Source organism: Capsicum annuum, chromosome 6, assembly GCF_002878395.1.
Source record: "Capsicum annuum cultivar UCD-10X-F1 chromosome 6, UCD10Xv1.1, whole genome shotgun sequence".
NCBI lineage: Eukaryota > Viridiplantae > Streptophyta > Magnoliopsida > Solanales > Solanaceae > Capsicum > Capsicum annuum.
In genome coordinates, this window is record NC_061116.1 from 223,114,070 (window position 1) to 223,137,012 (window position 22,943).

Here is a 22,943-nt window from a genome sequence, read left to right on the forward strand (position 1 = left end):
GGAGGGGAGTATGTTGGTGGAGGAGGTGAGTGAGTTGGTGGTGGATGTCCATGATGACTCGGAGGTGAAGGTTGATGATGGCTTGGTGGATGATGTCCTCTGGGTGGCTTGTGCCCTTTAGGGGGTGGTGTGTGTCCATGTGAAGGCTGTGAATGTGGTGGTGGAGATGGTTTTGAGTATGTAGGTGGGGGAGGTGAATAAGTCGGTGGTGGAGGATGTCCATGATGACTCGGAGGCGAAGGTTGATGATGACTAGGAGGAGGATGTCCTTTGGGTGGTGTGTGCCCTTTGGGAGGTGGTGCATGTCCATGTGAAGGCGGTGAATGTGGTGGTGGTGATGGCTGTGAGTACGTAGGTGGAGGAGGTGAATAAGTCGGTGGTGGAGGATATCCATGATGACTCGGAGGTGAAGGCTGATGATGGCTTGGTTGGTGATGTCCTCCGGGGGGCGTGTGCCTTTTAGGAGGTGGTGCATGTCCATGTGAAGATGGCTCGTGTGATGGTGGTGAATATGTAGGTGGAGGAGGTGAATAAGTCGGAGGTGGAGGTTGCACTTGAGGAGGTGGCGGCAAATAAATTGGTGTTGGCGGTGGTTGTGCATATGTAGGTGGAGGAGGCGAGTGAGTTGGTGGTGGAGGATGTCCATGATGACTTGGAGGTGAAGGCTGATGATGCCTTGGAGGATGATGTCTTCCAGGTGGTACGTGTCCTTTAGGAGGCGATGTACGTCCTTGAGAAGGTGAAGGTGGTGTGTGACCATGAGATGGTGGATGGCCGCCACCATGAGAAGGTGGAGGAGCAACATATGATGGTGGTGAATAAGGTGGAGAAATCACGGGGGACGGGGGCGGTAAATGTCCTCCATGCGGCGGACTACCGACAGATGGTGGTACATGACCAAGGGAAGGTGGTGGGTGGGCATGGCCTGGTGGAGCATGTCTCGGAGGTGGTGAAGTTGGAGCACTCGGCGGTTGATAGCCATGATAAGGTGGTGGTTGGCTGGTACTAGGCGGAGGAGTATTACCACCATATGGTGATGTTGCTGCAGAATAGTTTGCAGCAACAAAAGAAAGAATAGTAGTGCTCTGTAGCAGGAAAAACAAGGCGAAAACAGTTGTTGGCTTCATCATTAACGACTTGTTGCCTATTTTGAGTACTCAGTTCAATCTTCATTGCTATTTATAGCATTAGCTGACATGCAATAGGACTGAAATACTTGGAGTAAAGAAGACACTTGCCAGAGCCACCAGATATTCAGCAAAATCCTCATGGAGAGCTTCAAACTTCCTAACCATGACAATCACAAAGCCTGGAAGAAAAAGTGGAAATGATTTGTTTTTTACTTTGTTTGATTGACCATTACTGTAGCATTTCTACTTTAATGACGAAATGTTTCTGATAACTAGAGTGAACTCACCTCCTCACATTCCCAATATTTGTTTGTTTGTTTGTTCACAAATTCAATGGACAGATAAGAGATTGTAACATGAACAAATCTATTTGCCCAGTTTTACAACAATCACCTGATATAAAGGGCACAGATTTCTACAGGTCGGTGAATTTCCTCCTTTTTTTGGAGCAAGTAATATAGATCTCACGAATACATAACTCCTAGTTACAACAACATACCCAATGTATTCCCACAAGTGAGATCCTATAAGGGCAGAGAGTGTACGCGCAACTCTCATCCCTAACTTGGGAACCAAACAAAACACACAGCAAGAGCCTAGAAGTCACTAATATTTTGGATCACAATAGTTTCCAACAACAGCAAACTACACCAAGATCTCCTTCTGAATTCACCTCTATATGTAAGAGCCTGGCACAGACCCAGAGACAAACCATAATGTCAACTACAGTGTAATGTAATGCCCCTATTATATTTCCTTTGTTAGCTGTATAATTAGAAGAATTAATAACGTTTTAGTATCAACCACTTAAATGAGACTGCACTGCAATTACAAACGGATTTGTATTTACACGTCAAATCATAGATTGCACGAGCAAATTTAAATAGGATTAACCACCCACCAAGAAAAACAGAGAAAAAATAGTCTGGCACTGAGGCCATCATCCAAACTACAGTTAAAGTCAGATTATCATCTGAATACACATGGTCCTAAACTGAACCATCTGCTTCCCCCTTCATTGGAAAGCATTGCTTGTATAATGAACTTACAGATGCCAACATCTTCGACTGCTCTTTCCCAGCACACAAGAATTTCTGCATAAAATAACCATCTTTAGAATGCCAAATTACAAAAAATTTCAAGCATCCACCATGCATAACTATGCAAAAGCTGAAAGATTGTTTTGATGAAGAGACAAAAGCTGAATTCAGCATAAGAGACTGTCACCTCAAATAAATATTTTTAAGAAAAAAGGTGACCGCAAATTAAGGGAGAAATTTAAGCATCTTTTGCACGTATAACTCAAACAGGAACACAATTGTTAAACATACAATAGTTTAGCTACAATTTCACATTAATGAAAAAAGAACAAAGCCTGATATGACTAAGAAAAAACACTTCAAGAATAGTCATGCTGAAGGGTCAAATGATCAGCAAAACAAAGTACAACTTAGAATAAACCAAAGAAAATAAACCCTTGTTTTAATCCATGGTGAAGGATCATTTCTAGAGAGAAAATAAACCCTTGTTTTAATCCATGGTGAAGGGGGTTTGTGGGGGTGGGGGTGGGGGTGAGGTGGGGTGGGGTAAACGAGAGTATGAGATTCCACAGGAACACCTGACCTTATGATCATTTAACTTGTCAAAACATGAGAAAGTAGGGCTTTCAGCTAACGAGGAGGATTTTAAATTAGAAACTTCTCTTGTTGTACTAAAGGTACATCCTATAAAGATGACTTTACAAATAATTAGTATTTCAAGAAGGTATGTTGATAAAGGGCGGTTGAGACACGCTTACGCCCTGATCATGGATTAGCACATGCTCCTAGACAAACACTTGAGTGAAGCCACCAAAACACGATGGCGTGAGCCTAACCATGGATTCTACCTTGAAGAGAGTAGTACTAAAGCATAAATATTGCTAAAAGAGTAATGAATTAAGTATAGGAACTTACATGGACAAATATGTTGGTGCTTAACAACAGGAAACTAGAAATTTGGGATAAAAGCCAGTCATAAATTGAACAAGAGAGCTCCAGACCCCCCACCCCCCCCCCCCCCCCCCCCACACAAAAAAGAAAAAAAAAAATATTGAACGAGAAAAATTAATACTGGAATTTAAGTAGAGAAAGGTAGAGAGGTGGGCCCATTATCCCCGCCCAGCAGAAACTTCTCCGTCATCCAAAAGAATTAAGACTACATCTTCGTCTAAATCAGTGACCTAAAATGATTTTTGAACTTAATTGATCTTATCTTTTTTTCCTTTAGGTGTAGTTATCAAACCTTTATTCCATACCGTTGTTGTTTCTCTTTATAATTTTTTTCTTGAATTGTGTGTGCGCGCGCGCGCGCATGTATTCTTAGTCTGTCAATTCATCAAAAGGAAGTCTCCTTTGACGACAATACATTAAATTGACAGTTCAGGATAAAAGGAAGTGGGGATATGTATTTCATCAAAAGAAAGTCTCCTTTGACGACAATACATTAAATTGACAGTTCAGGATACAAGGAAGTGGGGATGTGTATGCGTATAGGTTTACTCATAAACAAAATCAACTAATCAACTGCAATTTTAGGAGGCCACCAAAGTTCTCATCAGCGCTGAGGCTTGACAACTCAGCCTACAACCTTGACATATCATATGTCATTGCACATATATTATAAACTTAGAACTCACTTAATTATGGAATAATAGAGAAGAAAGCATGATTATGCGAGCCAGCATAATGCATTCCAAAAATTATAGGGAGATAATGAACTGAAAGAGGGAAGGGATCACTTTGAACATTCACGTCTTTTAAAAGGGGTGGAAAGAACAGCATCCATAAACACATTTTATTGAAAGAAGGGGAAATGCATGGCTCAAGGCTTAATCCAACCCTGGTATATATGCATAACACGAGATCAGCATAGGTCATGGCACAGAAACAAATCAATCTAAAACAGAGGTTTCTCGATAATATCATTACAAAGTCACGTTGAAATTTATCAAGCAAAAAATGGCAATGCAGCAAGTAGACCAACCTTAGGTGCCACTGGGAGAGCACATACATAAGCTATGAACTTTTGCTTCATAAGAACCGAGGTTTTCTATCTGTTGGCTTCAAAATCTGGAAAGAGCACATCAGATTTTCATCCACACTCATCATTGCACCAGCATTATCAAATTCGCCACAGTAGTTTGGTGCAGAAAATACTGTAACTAGCTGCCTTTCAGCAAAAAATTCATAGCCATCCTCCACAACCTAGGTAAGAAATATACTAGTCAATACTAGAAACCATAAAGAGAAAATCACAAGTTAAACAGAAGTACCTGATGGGCACGACAAACAAGGTCCATATCATGTTGCATCAAGAACTCTGCCACTTTATCAGGACCAAAGGTATATGAGACGCCCCTGTCATTCATTCCCCAACCTTTAACTTCCCTACTAGGATCTGACCAAAGTAAATCACAAAGCAAACCGGAATCTGGAACATCCGTTGGACGAGGTAAATTTCGTATCAGATCTAAGTCTGTTAGATCAGGAGAAAGGCCACCGTGCATGCAAAGTATTTTATCATCTATGAGAGCTGCCACGGGAAGACAGTTGAAGCAATCAGTGAAGACTTTCCACAACCTCACATTGAATCGGCGCTTACATTCATCATAAAATCCATATATCCGGTTAATAGAAGCACATTCATGATTCCCTCTTAACAGAAAGAAGTTCTCAGGGTATTTAATTTTGTAAGCAAGTAGAAGGCATATAGTCTCCAAGCTCTGTTTGCCGCGATCCACATAGTCCCCTAAAAACAAATAATTTGATTGGGGAGGGAATCCACCATATTCAAAAAGCCTCAGCAGATCACCATATTGTCCATGAATATCACCTAGAATCCAACAAAAACAAAAAAGATAGGCTAATTAGTTTGACCAAATACAATAAGGATCATTATGACCGATTACCCAACTAACCACCCATCTCCCCAACAAAAAAAAACAGAAAGGTGAATGGATGTAATGGATATGAGGACAAATGAGGAAAAAGAACCCTGTTATGCAATGAAATAAACATACTTCTTGATAAAAGATATATTAGATAGAAACAATACAAGATAAAATAATATTTTCTTGAAGCTGGCAATACAAGATGATTTATTATAATAATCACAACATGATCTCAAGGGAAGTATGACCAAAAAAGCAATTCAAAAGGCACATCAAATAAAGATTTCTAGAGACTAAACTCTCACTCTTTCAGGAACTAGAAGAACATTAACTGGGAAGAAAATTTGCACACCCTTTGCAAAATTCTTGGCTCCGCCACTGGTATCATGTGATAGATCAAAGCAATGTCATTCAGAAGCAGATACAAATATTTTGTGCATTTTACATTAACACTCCGTTTGGATGGTTGTCACATATTGTTTCATACTGTATCGTATTGTATTGTTTTGATGAATACATTGTTAGGATACACCGTTTTGCGTCATTACGTAATGTCATGCATCAACCGTTTAAAAGATAAACCTACGAGAAAAGTAGTTCGGTAGAGCTACTATTAAAATGGTGGGGTAAAGCATAAAATATGATTATAAAATAATAAGTAAGGACAAAATAAGAAAAACAAATGAGGTAAGGACACAATCTCACCAATTGGTGTTACAAAAAATGGGACTTTCCAGCTTTACCTAACGATCGACTTAACGATAATAAAATTTAAGTAACAATAGAAACAAACATTGTATTTAAACTAACAACACAGTACAATACAATAGGTGACAACCATCCAAACAAGCTGTAAAATGACGAGCTGTTTCCCAACAAGTAAGCCACCAAAGTGGATGAGTGGACAAACTGAGCAATCAACCTCTATGAATTGAGATAACCATCACCAATACCTCACAAAGAAGCTCATTTTTCAAATTCATCAACAATTCTTCACATTTAAAAGCACGGAACAACATTCAATCGACAAATTTAAGGTCCACAAGCTTTACAACTACGAGGGGTTTAACAAACTCAAATTCAAAAATGACCACGCATGTAATAAAAAAGGTTACAAAAAAGGTTTATTTTTTTACCGCAGATCTTGATAGGAGCTTCAAGCTCCAAAAGATTAGGCTGCTGAAGGAAGATTTCTCTTGCAGCAGTACAAAGAGAGCGAATCTCAGCTTCAGAAAGCTGAACCTGTCTCACAGTTCTTGCATTCCTAAACTCCAATAGCCTGTTGATTATGTCATCAAGAACAGCAGGCTCTATCCCTTGCCCATTTTGAGCCATCTCCCTCAATAAAAATCTTTTTTTATTCCAACTGAGTGTCTCAATATACCCTAAATAAAACCCCAAATCCAAGGAAAAAATAAACCAACACAAGAAATTGAAAAAACAAGAAAATGGGGTCACAATTTAGCTTGAATAAAACCTAAAAATCCAAGAAAGCACAAACGAAATTGAAAAAACAAGAAAATGGGGTCTCAATATACCCTAAATAAAACCTAAAAATCCAAGAAAACACACAAAAAACACGAAAATGAGGTCAAAGTGTTTTCCAAGAATCCATTTTTTTTCTTGTGGGAAAAAAAAGAAATAGTGAAAGTTTGGGGTTGACGACGAGCAGAGATATTATTGGAGGCGGAGGGGGCTACAACACTCCGATGTGTGGGAGTAGATGTATCCTTTTGCAGCCCTTTGACCCTCCCTCCTTCTCGTGTGGCTCTTCGTGAATTTTTGATACTACTATATATCTCAGAATCTAGGGTTTCTTTTGACTTAAAATTAGCCTTTGGAATAATATTTTATTGTGACTTTTCGGGTCGGATTTGAAACTGCATAATATTAGAGCTTGTTATGGAATGTGGACATCAAATATTATTTCATTTTTTCAAATGTTATAACTCGGAAAAATATTGAATTTGAAATCACTTCGTGGGAATATGGGCGATAATGAATTTGAGTCAATGATTATGAAACTTCCTTTTACCGATCTTGTTTCACATATAAATTTTAAAATTAATGTATCTGGACCCTTGTTGAATTGGAGAGCCCCCAAGATATAAAATATGTTGTTATTTAAAGAGTCAATTGACAATAATCATATACTACTCAATTGATGTGCCGTAAAAATATACTCTTTCATATATTTCTTTAATTTTGAAAATTGGTATTTTTGATATATCATTCTGACAATAACTAAGAACCAATAAGTTGTGTTGGCATATCACTATATGTATACTTGAAAAACTATTATAGGTCCTTCAAGTTTCATTGTTTTGTTAAATTTATGTGTTATCTTTACTCCCGAAATTTGCTAATATCTTATATTTTTCTTTTGTTAGTTTTGCTCAAATTAATATGGTTATTTAGTATTTTGTTCTATGATGTTCTGTTAAGTTCACAAATTCTTTGTTACTATTATATTATTTAATTTAATTTTTTAAGCTGAAGATCGATCGAAAATAGTATCTTACCTCTAAAGTAATGGTACTACATACAATCTACCTTCCTCATATTTCAAATGGTACTGCATACAATCTACCTTCCTCATATTTCATTTCAGTGGATTATATTAGGAATACTTCAAAATTATGTTATATGTTGTTTAAGTTTCATTTTTTTCTGTTAATTCTTTTTTTTTTTTTTTAGTCTTTGAGATCTGCTAATATAGTGCAATATTATTTCTACCTAACAAATGTGAAAATAAAATGGGGGAGATTTGTTTCTCTTTTCAACTACTAAATGTCAACGAAACCTACCTTTGTGTAGAAATGGTACTGTTTTACTATTTCCATGATCTTAACTGAATAAATTACTTAACTGATTGAATGTTTGTAGAATTGTGCAGAAAAAGTATAATTTTGAAGCTTAATTATCGCAAAGAAAAGACTCAATATTATAAAAATTCTAATCAAACAATTAAATTGAATCAAAATTGCAAAAATCAAATTCAACTGAAGTTATTTCGATTTGATTTTGGTTTGCATTATTAGCAAATCGAAAGCCAAAATATCGGATCAAATTTCTAAAACCAAATTGAATCGATCAAATACCTAATCCTATCAATCATCAATAACAACATATTTCGAATAATTTCACAAATGAAATCTGAAAAAATTTTGCCACTCATCATCGTGATTAATCATTATCACATAACTATTATTCCCTCCGTTTAAAAAGAAATGACCTAATTTGACTTTTAATTCTTATGGTCTTTAATTAAAGTTGTGGCAAATGAACCAAAATGCTCTTTTATCTTGTGGTCTTAAGCATATCACACGTAAAGTTGAAATTTAAATATTATTAAAAAAGGAAAGGGATAATTCATTTTGAAACAAACTAAAAAGAGAAATAGGTCATTCTTGTCAAAACGAAAGAGTATCATTAACCACGTCCATCTTCAAACAAATATTACGACTAACTATCATCACAATCCTTACAAGTCATTAGCATCGTTATCGTTTAAATTATATTTCAGCAAACAAAATATTTTAACATCATACATAAAAACATTTTTAGTTGTATAAAGATAGTTGTTAAAATTTATGCTCACGGATTATTCAAATTACAATATTTTGAAAGAAAAAACCATTATTTTTAATTTATACACAATTCATATTTAAAGATTACTAATAATGTCATAATGACAGTTTTGAGTATATGATTTAATAATCCTTAAAAAAAGGAAAACGAAAACAGAATGTTGGTGGCCGCTTGCCTTTCCTTTTTCCGGCCACTAACATTCTCTCTATAGAATAGAAGAATCATCAATAATGGCGTGCCCATTCATCGCCTCTATTTATTCCTTAATAATTGGGCTTTAACTCCGCCTTTTGCAGATCATTTAAACAATGTTTATTCAATTTTTCCTTAATTTTTTCATTTGCAGCTACAACCCCTAACCGAACCTCTCTATTTTTTTCTGAATCTGCTCAACTTGCACGGATCTCGACTAACTCTACGGATACCTGTGCAACAGATACCGGATAACTTTATTCATCAAGTCTAGGTTAGTTTCTGTTTTGCTATTTCTGTGATTTAAGTATTGGGTATTTTGAGTTTTCAAGGATATTTATGTTTGTTTACCTGTGATTATAATAATGTTTTTCTGGGTTTTATGTTGGGGAAGGGGAGATTTGGTGTAGCTGGTAAAGGTCATGGGTTCGGGCTGTGGAAGCTAAGCCTTTTGTAGAGACTCATGTAATGTTTTTGTGGTCTGGTCCTTATTGTTGTGTTGATGTGTGATTGAGCTCTGGGATTAATGTGTATAGCCTAGCAACAAACTTGATAAGAAATGGAGTACGAATGATGAGTTATATCAATATGATTTGACAAACCAGATTAAAAGAATTTTAAACAAGCTAGTTTTTAGAGTTGATTGCTCTTTGACCTATGTTGCTCCGACTCTTTAAAAGTACTGCCAACTCACACACACCCATGTCGTATTTTTGGAGTATCCTATATGCAGTCATCTGCGTTTTTTAAGAGTCTGAGCAACATAGATGTTGACTCCTTCCATATCAGATTTCTGATGGCAGATATCAGTTCAAGTTGTGAGGGCTGTGAATCTGTTATTGGTGGAAAGAATGGCTAATTTAGGTATTATATAATCTTAATAATGCTGAAACATGTATATCATACAACTTATACTATGAAATGTCTAGTCCATAATGCTGAATTAACTTTTCTTGAGTACATTTCAAACTAGAACGTACCGTTTAGATTTATAGATTATTGGGTTGGCCTACAACTTAACTAGGGATTACCATCTACCGTTTTGTTTCCTTATTCTTGCTGTTAGACATCTCAAGTACTGAACTTTTCCCACCAGTACCACTTTGATATATGGCATTGAGGCAGTCGTAGGAGTGTACCTGCCAAGTCTCTTTCAATTCAAATGCTGCAATCCTATTTGTAGTTCCTTCAAATAGTTGGCTAACAGTAATCTGTATTGAAACAGATGGAGCTGCAGGAGGATTCCAAATCTGAAATAAAGCAATTGCTGGGGGCTAAATGTAATGGCAGCTGTAATCAATCTCATTTTTTGTGCAATCCAATTTGCTCATTCTTAGAGCAAGAGCATAGTATGTTGGATTCAAGACAAAGGTCAAAGTCGAGTGTGAAACTTTGTGGGCTCATATTCTTTTATGTAATGGTCATGTCAGTGGAAACCATTGGAGGGGTTAAAGCCCACAGCCTCGCAGTTCTAACCGATGCTGCTCACTTGCTTAGTGATGTTGTTGGATTTTCTATTTCTCTTTTTGCTGTTTGGGTGTCCGGTTGGAATGCTACCAAAGAACACTCGTTTGGATACCACCGGCTTGAAGTTTTGGGAGCCTTTATTTCTGTACAGCTGATATGGCTCATCTCTGGTTTTCTGATTTATGAAGCAACTGAGAGAATGTTCCATACGAACACCAAAGTGGATGGGAAGCTTATGTTTGCTATTGCTGCATTTGGTCTCATAATAAATCTCATCTCTATTGTGTGGCTTGGCCATGATCATTCTCTCCATAGCCATTCATTCAGTCCTTGCAAGGGTCATGATCACGATCATCATGATCATGATCACAATCATCATGACCATGATCTCGATCATCATGATCGTGATCATGATCATGAAATGCAAGAATTGCATCCAATAAATGTAGATGAGAGCTTGAAATTGATATCAGCATCCCATAGTTGCAGCAAACCATCAAACATAAATATCGAAGGGGCTTACCTGCATGTTATATCTGATTTGATACAATCTGCTGGGGTGATGATTGCTGGAGCTATTATGTGGTACAAACCAGAATGGTTGGTTGTTGATCTTCTCTGTACTATTTTTTTCTCGATCTTTGCTCTTAGTACTACTGTACCCATGCTTAGGACTATCTTTTCCTTATTGATGGAGAGGACACCGAAGGAAGTTGAAATTGTTCAACTCGAGAGCGGCCTAAAATCTTTAGCAGGAGTAAAAGATGTGCATGACCTGCATGTTTGGGCCATCACTATAGGAAAAATTGTTTTGTCCTGCCACATTGTAATAGAGCCGGGAGTCGACCAATATGAAATTATTCAGAATGTTAAGGAATATTGTGACACAAAATACAGAATTCATCATGTAACTGTACAAGTTGAACCAGGTTCATTTTAGATTATATACATTACTTAATTCGTCTCTCTTTCTCTCTATCTCTCTTGTTGAGCATAAGTTTATACTGTAGCATTGATTAATATATTTTCTATCAGATCTCTGTTTCATCAATAGCATAATTGATTTAGTGAATCCTTGGAATGCCAGCACAATCTGAGAACTGAGACATTCTGTTGCCCAATTTTCCACTATGTTTTTCAAGTTTTCAAAGGGACAAGACATTGACTGACAACTATAAAAAGTGTTGGTTTTCCTTCTCTTCCATTTTCTGGAACTGCCCAAATCTTCTCTGAGTAATTACTAAGTTTACTCCCAACTGGAGTTCCCAACTTGTGCCTTGTATAATATTGAGAAGCCACCTTTAACCAAGTTGTCAGCCGTCCCCTATGTGACTTCGTCTACGGAATAGGGGACACTTTTGTTCCTTTGCAACTTGCAATGTGATAGGCTTTTTCCAAATTTTCCCATTTCCTGCTACTTTGTCGTTCTTGCATGTTCCATTATTTTCTAATTTTCCCGTCTCTAATATAATTAATTCGAATTTTCTGTCTTTCGAAGTCTTTCGAAATCAGAAAAAATCAACGGTTAAATCTATTAAAGGAATACCTTGGAGATGAAATATGTCGAACCAACAAAATAATGACAAGTGTACAAAGGATCGACAGGAAATCAAATTACCTCTTATATCGTGTGTGAAAAAACTTGCAAGTACAAGTGGTAAATGATAACAGACTTTTCTTCACGATATTATTCTTTCTTATTCATTTCCCAGCACTTCTTTCTTTTCCTTTCCTCTTCTGTTTGTAAATTGTAAATGTGGACTCCTCTGCATTATCCCTATATAAGCCTCTCTAATGTTATTCATATTCATGTCTCCCTGCTTTAAATACTGACTCAGAATATTGTACTGAAATCAAGATTTCAATAAAACCATTATTGAAAAAGAAGACAAATTGCTAAGAAACACTCATAAAATAGCAGACATTAATTTATTAACAGTAATAAGGAAACATGCTGCAAAATGAAATGCTGCAATTGAATTGAAAGGAGATCACAATTTGGTCTTGCCAACATCACCTGTATCCTCAGTTTTCTCAAGTAAACGGGTAAAGTGTGTATCATATGAAGTATAGATTGTCGTAAACAACTAGGAAGTATTAACATGAACAAGTTCTTCTCTTTATCAATCAAGAATGTAATTTACTAACTTCTCTTGCTCTGAATGAAGGAAATATAGAGGAAAAGGAAAAAAAAAAACAAGGGGAAAAACAAAAGTTAATGCTTTGCTACAATTTCTATTTCCTTTTCGAAGCATCAACTCAAGCGGAACAACAGCCTTTCTTCACATTTGCAGAGGTATCACTGACATTGATGGTTGTACCCTGACCAGGAGCAGTGCTCGTGGCTGCTTCCTGGGCTGCCAATGCCTTCTTGCTAATGATTTGGTATATATCTGTCAATATAGTCTGAAAAGCCTTATCAACATTAACAGCTTCCAATGCCGATGTCTCAAGAAATGACAGTCCTTCCTTCTCAGCTAAAGCTTGACCGTCCTGCTCAGAGACTGCTCTAAGATGCTTAAGGTCAGACTTGTTTCCAGCCATTATGATGACAATATTAGAGTCCGCATGGTCTCTCAATTCCCTTAGCCACCTCAGAACATTGTCAAATGTTTGCCTCTTTGTTATGTCATAGACAAGGAGGGCACCAACTGCTCCTCGATAATAAGCACTGGTAATGGCTCGGTACCTTTCTTGCCCAGCAGTGTCCCATATCTGGGCCTTCACTGTTTTTCCCTCCACCTGCATCAAAATAGAATTAGTCAGAGATGTAAAAAGAACAATAATTTTTTATCATCCCACACTTCTTATGCCTTAATAATGAGAAGAAATGAATCGTGCGGATGGCAGACGCAAGTTGCCTCATTAGTCCACAAAAGACTTACGAAATTAAGATCTTTTTAACCTATTGGACACAATAAAGCCACTAAAATGCTCAAATTTGTACCAGAGATAGACATCTAGTTTTGTTGAAAAACATTATCATTTCACAGAGCAGAAAATTTGCTAAGGTGTCGATGCCAAGTCATAAGCAGTCCTACTTTTCTCTCAGAGACAGATCAATCCTTAAGTCCGTACCCAAGATGATTCAGACGTAAACCACAGTTACCAAAATTTTCCTGCTCCCAACAAGAATGCTTAGTCCAGCTGCATATATGCAATTGTACCTTGTGCACACCTTCAAATATCACTGAATCTGTAGACTATCAAAGAATCAAACTTTGCTGGTGTTCATTCAACAGATGATGACCCTGTCTGAGGTGTTTGTTATTTCGTTTACAATGGAAAAAGAGAAAAACTAACTACGACGAGTCATGAAGTAAAAATAACATATGACCATGGTAATCATCAGCTTTACATGAACATGACACATATCAAATCCTCAACTTGAAAAGAATAAATGTTCAGAATCGACAGTTGCCCTAATTCAATAATCTCTATGACATTCACATCATGAGCACGTAATTCCAATAGCTTAAAATCTATGTTGCTCGAACTCTTCAAAAATATCAACGGATCAAACTCTTCAAAAATATCAACGGATGCATGTAGATACACCAAAAGTAGGCATTTTTGGAGAATCCGACACGAGTGCAACAAGAAGCCTAAACTAGTAACAGAAATTACAGGAGCAAATCCAAATTACATGATGAGATTGAACAAAACCTGAAGAGTTCTGGTAGCAAATTCAACGCCAATAGTGGACTTTGACTCCAAACAGAATTCATTTCTGGTAAACCTGGATAAAATGTTAGATTTCCCCACCCCAGAATCCCCAATAACGACGATCTTAAACAAATAATCGTACTCATGATCCATTCTATTTGCCATGATCACTCACTTTGATCAATATCTTCTCTCTTCTCTCCCAATACCTACAACAACAAAACGATCAAACTTTTTTTCAGATCGGCAAATTCCCGATCTTATCGGATCCGGACAAATATGTAATATGCTGATATTCAAAGGGAGAAAAATGTAATTATATGTATGCATGCATGGAGATGGAAAGCTTACCGGAAGGAGAGATCAGAACGGCGATCGGCCGGAGGAGAAATTGGAGGAAGAAAATGGATGATTGAGAAATGGAGAATTGTTCTAAGTTTTGAAACGGCCAATGTGCGCACTACTACTACTACTTTTGTTGCTCATTTTTTATCATTTCATATTTTTTTCAATATATATACTCGGTCCAGAAAACAACAATTGTAAACTACTTTATAACATTTCCTTACTTTTGTTCCATATTTCTTTTAGATATAAATTGTGGTATTCGGGGGGTTGGGGCAAATTTGGTGCACCCCAATTAGATCAATGGAATATCTATCACCTCCATAAACAGAATTTTTTTTTAAAGATACTATATTTTTTAACTTAAAATGGGTCGTGGTATTAAACTTGTAGGGTAAACTATTAAAATTTAAAACTTTAGTAAATATAAATAGACTAGTCACCAATAGCCCGTGCCCCAACGAATATTTTTTTAAAATTTATTTTAATTATTGTAATTTATAATATTTTTTAAAATATATAATAATTTTTTTAAAAGATAATTTAAGTTGTTTACTATTGTAATTTATACTACTCACTATTTATGTGATTTTCAAATAATAAATATCAATCTTGTTGTCTAAACTTTTGTGACATTGATAGTCAATTATATTTTTTAAATAATTTAAGTTTTACATTACTGTGATGTATAATATATTTTCTTCTATTCCAATTTAAGTGTCATGATGTTTAGATTAACATAATAATTAATTATGGGTGATATAACAAAGTTAGGTGTCTTAATGATTCACAATAACTAATTAGAAGTGATATAGCAAAATTACTATAAAAAAATTACTATAAAACATACCTGTGAAACTTTTTTGATTAATTTATCATTTTATATCTATTTTACCTTTTTTATCAAATATTATTAATTGACACAATGCTTAAATGATTATAATAACTAATTAAGAGTGACATAGTAAAATCACGACTAAAATAGCGAAACAGACACATCTAATTAGAAGTGATATAACAAAATTAATATACAAAAATATTTACAAAAAAAATTAAATGAATCTCATATAAAACCTCAAGTAAATTTAACATTAAACATGTTAATTTTTTTAATACTTAAATAACTTTATAATAATTAGAGATGAAAAGATAAAATCACGGAGGAAGTAACTGATGGAGCAGACAGGAGAAGTAGGCATGTTGATGGAGAGGTTCCCATCCCATTCCCTCTTATAAGATAAGACTAGTTATTAATAGCCCGTGCTTTGCACGAGCCCAATAAATATTTTTAAAAATATATTTTAATTATTCTAATTTATAATATTTTTAAAAAATATATAATAGATTTTTTATAGATATTTTAAATTTTTAATTATTGTAATTTATGATATTTTTTAAGCAATTTTCAAATAATATATATCGTTCTCGTTGTTCAAATTTTTGTGGGATTAATAGTCAATTATATTTTTTAAATAATTTAAGTTTTAAATTATCGTGATGTATAATCTTTTTTCTTCTATTCTAATTTAAGTTTCATAATGCTTGGATAAACATAATAATTAATTATGGGTGATATGATAAAGTTACGATTGAATCAGCGAAACAGACATGTCTTAATGACTCACAATAACTAATTAGAAGTGATATAGCAAAATTATTATAAAAAATACTTGTGAATTCTTTTTGATTAACTTATCATTTTATATTCATTTTAAATTTTTTATTAAATATTATTAATTGATACAATACTTAACAGTCATAATAATCAATTAGGAGTGACATAGTAAAATCATGATTGAAACAATGAAACAAACATGTCTAATTAGAAGTGATACAAGAAAATTATTATACAAAAATACTTGCGGAAAAAAAATTAAATGGATCTCATATAAAACGTCAAGAAAATTTAAAATTAAATATTATTAATTTTTTAATACTTAGATGACTCTATAATAATTTTTTAATATTTAGATGACTTATAATAATTAACTATGAATGATACAGTTAAATTATGTAAGCAAAGATAATATAATAAGAAATTATGCTGACGGTAACTTATGAGGCAGACAGGAGAAGCATACATGGAACTTGGCTGCTTCTCCTTGTCAGTCCCTCTTATTAGAGAGTAATGTAAACGGTTTTTATAAATTTGATAAAAAGTGTGACGTTTTGGTGAAGGCGTGAAGCTGACATAATATATGGAAGTGTGCTGTTGAAGTACTCCTGCCTAATGTTGAAGTATTCCTTCAAAATTTAATGAATAAATAGCAAACATAATGACACTTCTTTATGATAAAGGCGTTTTGAAATGAGTTGGCATCAATAAAATGTCTATTTTTGAGTCAACAATTTTTATAAAAGTAATTCAATTTTTAATATTTAAATGTAAAATTTTTGATTAAAAAATAAGAAAATAATAATAGTACTTAATAGTTAATCCATCATAATTTTTTGTGCCATGCAACGTATCAAAGCTATTCTTTTAAATGTGATGGCGAGAGTACCACAAATCTTTTCATTTCTTCTCACCTTGTGACAAATACAAATCACGTTAATAAGGATAAAATGAGAATACATATACTAAGATGACTATTTTTTACAAAAAAAAAAAATGTGTACTCCTTTCGTTTAAAAAAAAGTGATTTACTTTGACTTGATACAAAGTTTAAGAAAATAAAGAAGACTTTTAAATCTTGTGGTCTTAAATTAAAGTTGTGTCAAATGTACCAAAATGTCTTTTAATCTCGTGGTCCTAAACATGCCATGTGAAAAGTTAAAATTAAAGTATTGCCCTCCCAAAAAAAAGGAATCATTCTTTTTTAAACGAACTAAAAAAAAAAGTAAATCATTTTTTTTAAACGAAGAAAATATAAAATAATATAATATAATAATAGATCATTTGAATGCTAAATAATATGAACTTGATGGTGGAGGCGTCACTAAGCATGCGTTTACTTTTTCGTGTGTGCGGCGTCAACCACAACATTATAGTCTCATCATGAAATGACAAAACGTAAACATTATTTGCCTCATCATGAAATGACATAAAGTTTATTCCTTCACCAACAATTCAACTCGATTACCCCTATGCATGGGGTATTACCCTATAACATTTTGGTTCTATTTTTTTTTCCTCACATGCATTGTCAGGTGTAACGTTGTGTGTCTATTTATTCAATTTTTTATAATTATATGTATAATTATTTTTGCATATTAAGGTATAGATGTCAATTGTTGTCAATTTAAAGAGTATGTTTATGTAGTAAGTCAAATTCTATCTAGGCGTTTTATGTACATATCGACTATCATAAAAGCCCATTAACGATATGGACGTGCAGCCCATGGCCCAATTCCAACCCGATCCACTGGTTCGGATCTGTCAATGACCCGAAGCTTTTCCAATAAGCTTTTCCCTTTTGCCCTTTATCATATCTGCACACGAGCGTATCTTTTTCCGTTTATCGTTTATCACAAGCAAACTGATCAATTCAATTCTCAATCGGCGAAGATGAAGAAGGAAGATACTGTTAAGCTAATTAGCGCCGAAGGTTTCGAATTCATCATTGATAAGAAGGCTGCTATGGTTTCACAGACCATTCGTAACATGCTCACTTCTCCAGGTCAATTTCCTTTTTTTAAATTTAATTAGGGCTTTTTTGGGGCGCATTTCGATTTAATTAGTCGAGGTGTGTGCAATTAAATAATCGAGTTACCTGATATCTGTTACTAGTGGGAAGTGGCACGTATCCTGTTGAATAAATGTTGGTTGTAATTAGACTAGAAATGTGATTTCTTTGATTGGAGTGATTGTCAATTTCTATTTTGGTGTTTGATTGACAAGTAGCATGTGACTAAGAGGTTACAGGTTTAAGCAGTAAAAACAGCCTCGGACAGACGCAAGTTAAGGTTGCATATAGTATGATCTTTGTGGTCCGGACCTTCCTTGGACTCCGCGTATTGTGGGATCTTTATGCACTGGGTTGCCCCTTTATTTGCAATAGGCATGTGATTGTTAAAATTGTTTATTACAGGGAGTTTTGCTGAGACGGAGCATGGGGAGGTGACTTTTCCGGAGATTAGCACCACCATTCTTGAGAAGATTTGCCAGTATTTTTACTGGTCCCTTCAATATGCAAGGTCATAGCTTTACATTACCATAATTTATTCTGACATACTACTATGTTTGTGACTTATCCAACAAGTTTAGGGTGCATTTGATGTCTTTTCCCTATTTTCAGCTTATGTTTTTTCTTTTCATTTCATTCTTTACATTGGGTATAACTACATTGGGGGTAATTTTTTTCTCATATGTAATTTGATGTATGACCAAGGAGCCTACCTGGCGATAACACAAAAAAGTCGTTAGCATCTAAGGTTGTGGCCTAGTGATCAATGAAGTTGAGAATCATAGGGTATGGGGTGGCAAAAACATTAGGTGATTTCTTCCTATTTGTCGTGGCTTAGCCTTGGTGGATAGAGTTATCTAGTACTTGTTGCTGGTGGGGGTGACAGGTATCCATGGAACTAGTTGAGGTGTGCGAGCTGACCCTAACACTAGGGTTCTTAAAAAAATCCATGGTAATGGTATGTTGTATACATATTTTATGCGTTTTAGGTGTTTCTTGTTTAATAGTTTGTGGCCTCTAAGAGGATCATTTGCATTATTGTGTTCTTGATGTTCATTATTTTCGATCATATACATAGTTTTAGTTTGAGAACTCCTCATAGTCAGGGGCGGATCTATGTGTACGGATGGGGGTGCCACGACACATGGACTCCTTGATTGAAACTTTGTATATATATGTGTGTGTGTGTCTGTGTGTATAAGAAACGAAATATATATTAGACTTGGCACTCGGAATACCAAGAGGTCGAAAGGTGCCAGTGGCATGGTGCAAGGCGTTCCACCCAAGCGACAAGTGTTCGAAGCTCTGTGGTGGCACTACCTTTTTTCCTATTTTTGCTTGCTGCCAACTGTGAAGGGCTTCGACAAGGCGTTCCGCCCAAGCAACAAGTGTTCGAAGCTCTGTGGTGGCACTACCTTTTTCCTATTTTTGCTTGCTGCCAACTGTGAAGGGCTTCGACTCTTCTTTTTCATTTTTTTTTTGTCGTTTTCATTAATTCTTTTTGTTTTTCTGTTTTAACTCGAATTGACTCTTTTTTTGCTTTATTTAATTCTGAACTTTTTGATGTCAGTTTCACTAAGTATTGATCTCTTGATACAAGTGTTATATGCGTATTCCCTGTCAATGAGTTTTAAATTTTAAATGTCACATAATATTAGTAAAAATATACTTAAATAGTAATTTTTTTAAAGATGTGTCAAGTTTTAAAAATGATAGATATTATTATGTTCACGCTAAGTGAAGATAACTGTGTTGAAACTATAATTTGTGGTTCTTTCTCAACTACATATCTACAACAGCACATTAGGGTAATGGAATATGAATATATTGAAGTAATGTATAAGTATTAGGTGATTTATACAAGTTTGAATTTTTAACGTGTTTTTTTTTTCTTTCTCAAAGTTTAAGAGAATAAGACCTCTTATTTCTACAAAAAGAAAAATTGGACTGCTTAGGTATCTTGAATCTCAAAATATCTTAAAGAGATTACTGAATATGCATATTCAATTGATATAACCTGGATCGTAACTCAAAATTGAAGAAACCGACCTGTTTATTATATTTGAATAATGTGGCACTCGGAACCTACAAATCCGGGATCCACCTCTGCTCACGGTAGGCCATGTTCATACACTTGTGTTGATTTATGTATTCCAAGCTTTTCTTGGGTAGTAATGTCTTAAATATGATCACTTTGATTGTTGCATTGAATATGTACTATTGTCAAATATCGCTCGATTTACTATTATATCTGGTCTCCATAAAGTAACTTAAAGGGGGCTTTCATTTGGATGAGGTTGGCGTCATATAGACTCTCTCTCTATATGTGTGTGTGTGTGTCTCGTCTAGGTTGCGGCATGTGGTAAACTATATTGTTGTTTCTTTTTGGTCCTTAAAAGAAGTCCTAATTTTTCTTGTGTCTAGATTTACACTGTTAGGATTAGAAATCATAAGTTGCTGAAGTGTAGTCTAGAATTTCCTTTCTGGATGGAATGAGGCCGTAAGTCATTTCTAGGTTTATATATCAACGAAATTTGGGAAGTGTGTTGCAGGATTATGCAGCTTCATCAAGGAGAGGCTTAGATTTATTAAGTAAGCGCAAAGAAATGAATGAGTAGGGTTGCAGTCTAGAACCAATAGCAAACTCAAAAGGCCTTTCACTTCTTCTCCTCATTTTTCAGCAAGTAGTCTTCCAGAAATGAATACTTAGGGCAGCATTCTACAACCAAACTCAAAGTAATGAATGATTAGTGTTGCAGTGCATTACCAAAAGAACTGCGAAATTGAGAGACTGTCGACCACTGTAGCTTCCTTTTTTTTACCAAATACGCTTGAAATGAACAAATTGCGCTGCAGTGTGCAACCAAAAGAGCATTGTGATTTCTGAAACTTATGTCCGCTTCTACTTCTTGTTATGATGTTTTTCTTACCGAAAATTTACAGTTTTTGGGACTTTTTGGTGTTACATCCTATTGTGGTACGACTACCTGCCTCCTTGACTTCCTTGTAGCATTGAGGAGAGCATTGGATTTTATAAAAGACATACTATCACTTCAAAATTTAATCCAAGATGATGCTTCACTGAATCGAATTTTGCTTCATCGATGAGGTGGGGGCAAGCATTTATTTGGTCCACATGGTATGATAATTTGTTGAAAACTAGAGATTTTTGTAGAGAGAGTGCTTCATGCTCAAGTGACACATGTAGGTTTTTTTTCAGTATCTCGCGGTTTTTCTGTTTCTGATTTAACATCTATATGAGTTAGTGAGCTAGCTGTTAATAGATCTTAGTGCTATCCTTTTTGTTATGGATCACAATTTAAAGTCCCAAGCATGAGCTATTATTATTGTGTTTTTTTTTTTTTTTTTTGATAACTGTGGTGTCCGGGCCAACTTGCGTGCACCTAAACTAAATCCATGGGATACCTATCACCTCCCATCAGCAACAGGTAACTCTGCCAACCAAAGCTAGAACAGATGAGAAGAAATCACCTAGTGTTTGTCTCTGTTGGGAATTGAATCTGTGACCTCATGGTGTTCATCCCAATTCATTGAACCACTAGGCCACACCCTTGGGTGCGAGCTATTATTATTGTGTATCAATATTCCTATCCTTTTGATCTTATGAAGCGACTCCGTCCGCTTCTTATATGCCATTGATTTTGTTTGTTGGATGTATATGGATTTTTTTGTTCTTCTGCAGTGGCAAGGAAACAGAATTTCATATTGAGCCTGAGATCACTTTGGAATTGATGATGGCTGCCAACTATTTGCACACCTGAGGTATTACTTCTTGTCCTCGGGGCAAAATTCCTTATTGTACAGTGTTTCCTTATTCTTTCTTGGAAATACTTTAGGAGCCAAATATTCACATATCTGAGGTATCATCTTTATTTTCTGTTATGCAATTGAATCTTTTGTGTTAGCATTTGTAATTGCTTTGTGTTTCATTTCTTAATATGTACGCCCCCCCAGTCCCCAGTTTGTTATTAACCGTGTGATCTTTTTCCAGGAACAAAATTAACCGTGCGATCTTTTTCCAGGAACAAAATTACTCTGGGGTCCTAAGATATAGAAGTTTGGAAAAAAAAAAAACTGTTTCTAGCACCAACTTGCCATTGGAGCTGGTAGGATGTGGATATTTTTAGTTGTTTCTGAAGTTGGCACTGTAACATTTGGTACATAAGTTCTCTCCTTCTGCTGGAGAATATACTAGTATTAGACATTTTGGGGCCTCAGTTCTGTCTGTTCTATGGCTAACCCATTTTTACAGCAGAATTTATCCCCATGTGTATGAATGTATCATGTGGTATTTGAATTTTGTTGAAGTTACTAAATGCTCTCTCTGTTTAGATGCTTGAAGGTTTTCTGAGATCTTCTGTTAAACAATTCTTATAGAACTAGTAACCGAAATCTTATTGATCGAGCGCTATGAGAGAAGATCGGAACAGGGTAGTTCTAGTGTTCAAGTGGTATCATAAGTGTCTAACTGGAACACTTCATTAGGAGTTGTCCCATTGGAGCAAGGTTTAGCTCAACTGACTAAATGGAATATCCCGATAGATTGAGTTTGAAGAGGCTGACTATGTATTAAGCCTTCTTTTAAGCATTTCATGATCCTAACTAATGCATCTTCTTACAGGCTAATGCATTTCATGATCAAGGACTCTTATTTATCTCTCCCGTCTCAAACTTTTGTTTTGCTTACCCTGATGCAAAAAAAAAGGAGTGGGGGGTAGGGCTGCAAGCGTGAATAATTGATTTCATGATTCAAATTCGTGAGCTATAAGTAACATAGAAACGGGTTTAACTTGCTTGACGACTTCCCTTCCTAATAACGATGCGAAGACTTACAAATTTTGAACTAAGCGGGTTACTCATTGTACTATCATATTTAAGACAGTCGTCTTCACTCATACCCATGTGAGGATTATGATCCTCGAAATAAAACATATCTACAGGCTACATGTTTTGAAATCTTACATTATTCCTTTT

The 22,943-nt window shown here is 35.3% G+C and overlaps 5 protein-coding genes across 7 annotated transcripts in view; 2 read left to right on the plus strand and 3 right to left on the minus strand.

Moving 5' to 3' along the window:
* LOC107875518 (extensin-like) overlaps positions 1–1,797 on the minus strand; it is a 5,510-nt gene extending 3,713 nt beyond the window's left edge. Inside the window, exon 1 of one of the 2 annotated variants that reach the window (XM_047414140.1) lies at positions 13–1,797. In XM_047414140.1, the coding sequence (XP_047270096.1) occupies positions 13–1,130 (1,118 nt within the window). In that variant the 5' untranslated portion in view covers positions 1,131–1,797. The other variant, XM_047414141.1, reaches the window with a different exon arrangement.
* Positions 1,798–1,921: 124 nt separating this feature from the next.
* On the minus strand, positions 1,922–7,131 carry LOC107875517 (serine/threonine-protein phosphatase PP1 isozyme 2). Its single transcript, XM_016722263.2, has 4 exons — positions 6,198–7,131; positions 4,444–5,003; positions 4,155–4,375; positions 1,922–2,224 (listed from the first exon to the last, which is right to left on the minus strand). The coding sequence occupies exons 1-3, from the start codon at positions 6,394–6,396 to the stop codon at positions 4,202–4,204; spliced, it is 933 nt and encodes a 310-aa protein (XP_016577749.1). The 5' UTR covers positions 6,397–7,131; the 3' UTR covers positions 1,922–2,224; positions 4,155–4,201.
* A 1,479-nt stretch (positions 7,132–8,610) lies between these two features.
* On the plus strand, positions 8,611–11,277 carry LOC107875516 (metal tolerance protein B). Its single transcript, XM_016722262.2, has 2 exons — positions 8,611–9,118; positions 10,070–11,277. Exon 2 carries the CDS (start codon positions 10,070–10,072, stop codon positions 11,249–11,251), a length of 1,182 nt encoding a protein of 393 aa, XP_016577748.1. The 5' UTR covers positions 8,611–9,118; the 3' UTR covers positions 11,252–11,277.
* Positions 11,278–12,291: 1,014 nt separating this feature from the next.
* LOC107875515 (ras-related protein Rab11A) lies at positions 12,292–14,646 on the minus strand. Its single transcript, XM_016722261.2, has 3 exons — positions 14,329–14,646; positions 13,978–14,186; positions 12,292–13,053 (listed from the first exon to the last, which is right to left on the minus strand). The coding sequence occupies exons 2-3, from the start codon at positions 14,140–14,142 to the stop codon at positions 12,571–12,573; spliced, it is 648 nt and encodes a 215-aa protein (XP_016577747.1). The 5' UTR covers positions 14,143–14,186; positions 14,329–14,646; the 3' UTR covers positions 12,292–12,570.
* Positions 14,647–17,560: 2,914 nt separating this feature from the next.
* LOC107875514 (elongin-C) lies at positions 17,561–22,300 on the plus strand. Of its 2 annotated transcripts, none has more exons than XM_016722259.2 (4): positions 17,561–17,942; positions 18,354–18,459; positions 21,652–21,731; positions 21,992–22,300. In XM_016722259.2, exons 1-3 carry the CDS (start codon positions 17,705–17,707, stop codon positions 21,728–21,730), a joined length of 423 nt encoding a protein of 140 aa, XP_016577745.1. In that variant the 5' UTR covers positions 17,561–17,704; the 3' UTR covers position 21,731; positions 21,992–22,300. The 2 variants fall into 2 exon arrangements, with proteins under 2 accessions (XP_016577745.1, XP_016577746.1); XM_016722260.2 differs by having other exon boundaries at positions 17,632–17,942; positions 21,961–22,300.
* The last annotated feature ends 643 nt before the right edge of the window (positions 22,301–22,943 follow it).

Coding starts and splice junctions, on each gene's coding strand:
- LOC107875517 (XM_016722263.2), bottom strand. CDS start 6,396: ATGGCTCAAAATGGGCAAGGGATAGAGCCTGCTGTTCTTGATGACATA. Junction 5,004..6,197: donor AGCTCCTATCAAGATCTGCG/GTAAAAAAATAA, acceptor GTTGGATTCTAG/GTGATATTCATGGACAATAT. Junction 4,376..4,443: donor TTGTTTGTCGTGCCCATCAG/GTACTTCTGTTT, acceptor TTTCTTACCTAG/GTTGTGGAGGATGGCTATGA.
- LOC107875516 (XM_016722262.2), top strand. CDS start 10,070: ATGGAGCTGCAGGAGGATTCCAAATCTGAAATAAAGCAATTGCTGGGG.
- LOC107875515 (XM_016722261.2), bottom strand. CDS start 14,142: ATGGCAAATAGAATGGATCATGAGTACGATTATTTGTTTAAGATCGTC. Junction 13,054..13,977: donor TTGCTACCAGAACTCTTCAG/GTTTTGTTCAAT, acceptor ATTTTGATGCAG/GTGGAGGGAAAAACAGTGAA.
- LOC107875514 (XM_016722259.2), top strand. CDS start 17,705: ATGACCCGAAGCTTTTCCAATAAGCTTTTCCCTTTTGCCCTTTATCAT. Junction 17,943..18,353: donor TAACATGCTCACTTCTCCAG/GTCAATTTCCTT, acceptor TGTTTATTACAG/GGAGTTTTGCTGAGACGGAG. Junction 18,460..21,651: donor TGGTCCCTTCAATATGCAAG/GTCATAGCTTTA, acceptor GTTCTTCTGCAG/TGGCAAGGAAACAGAATTTC.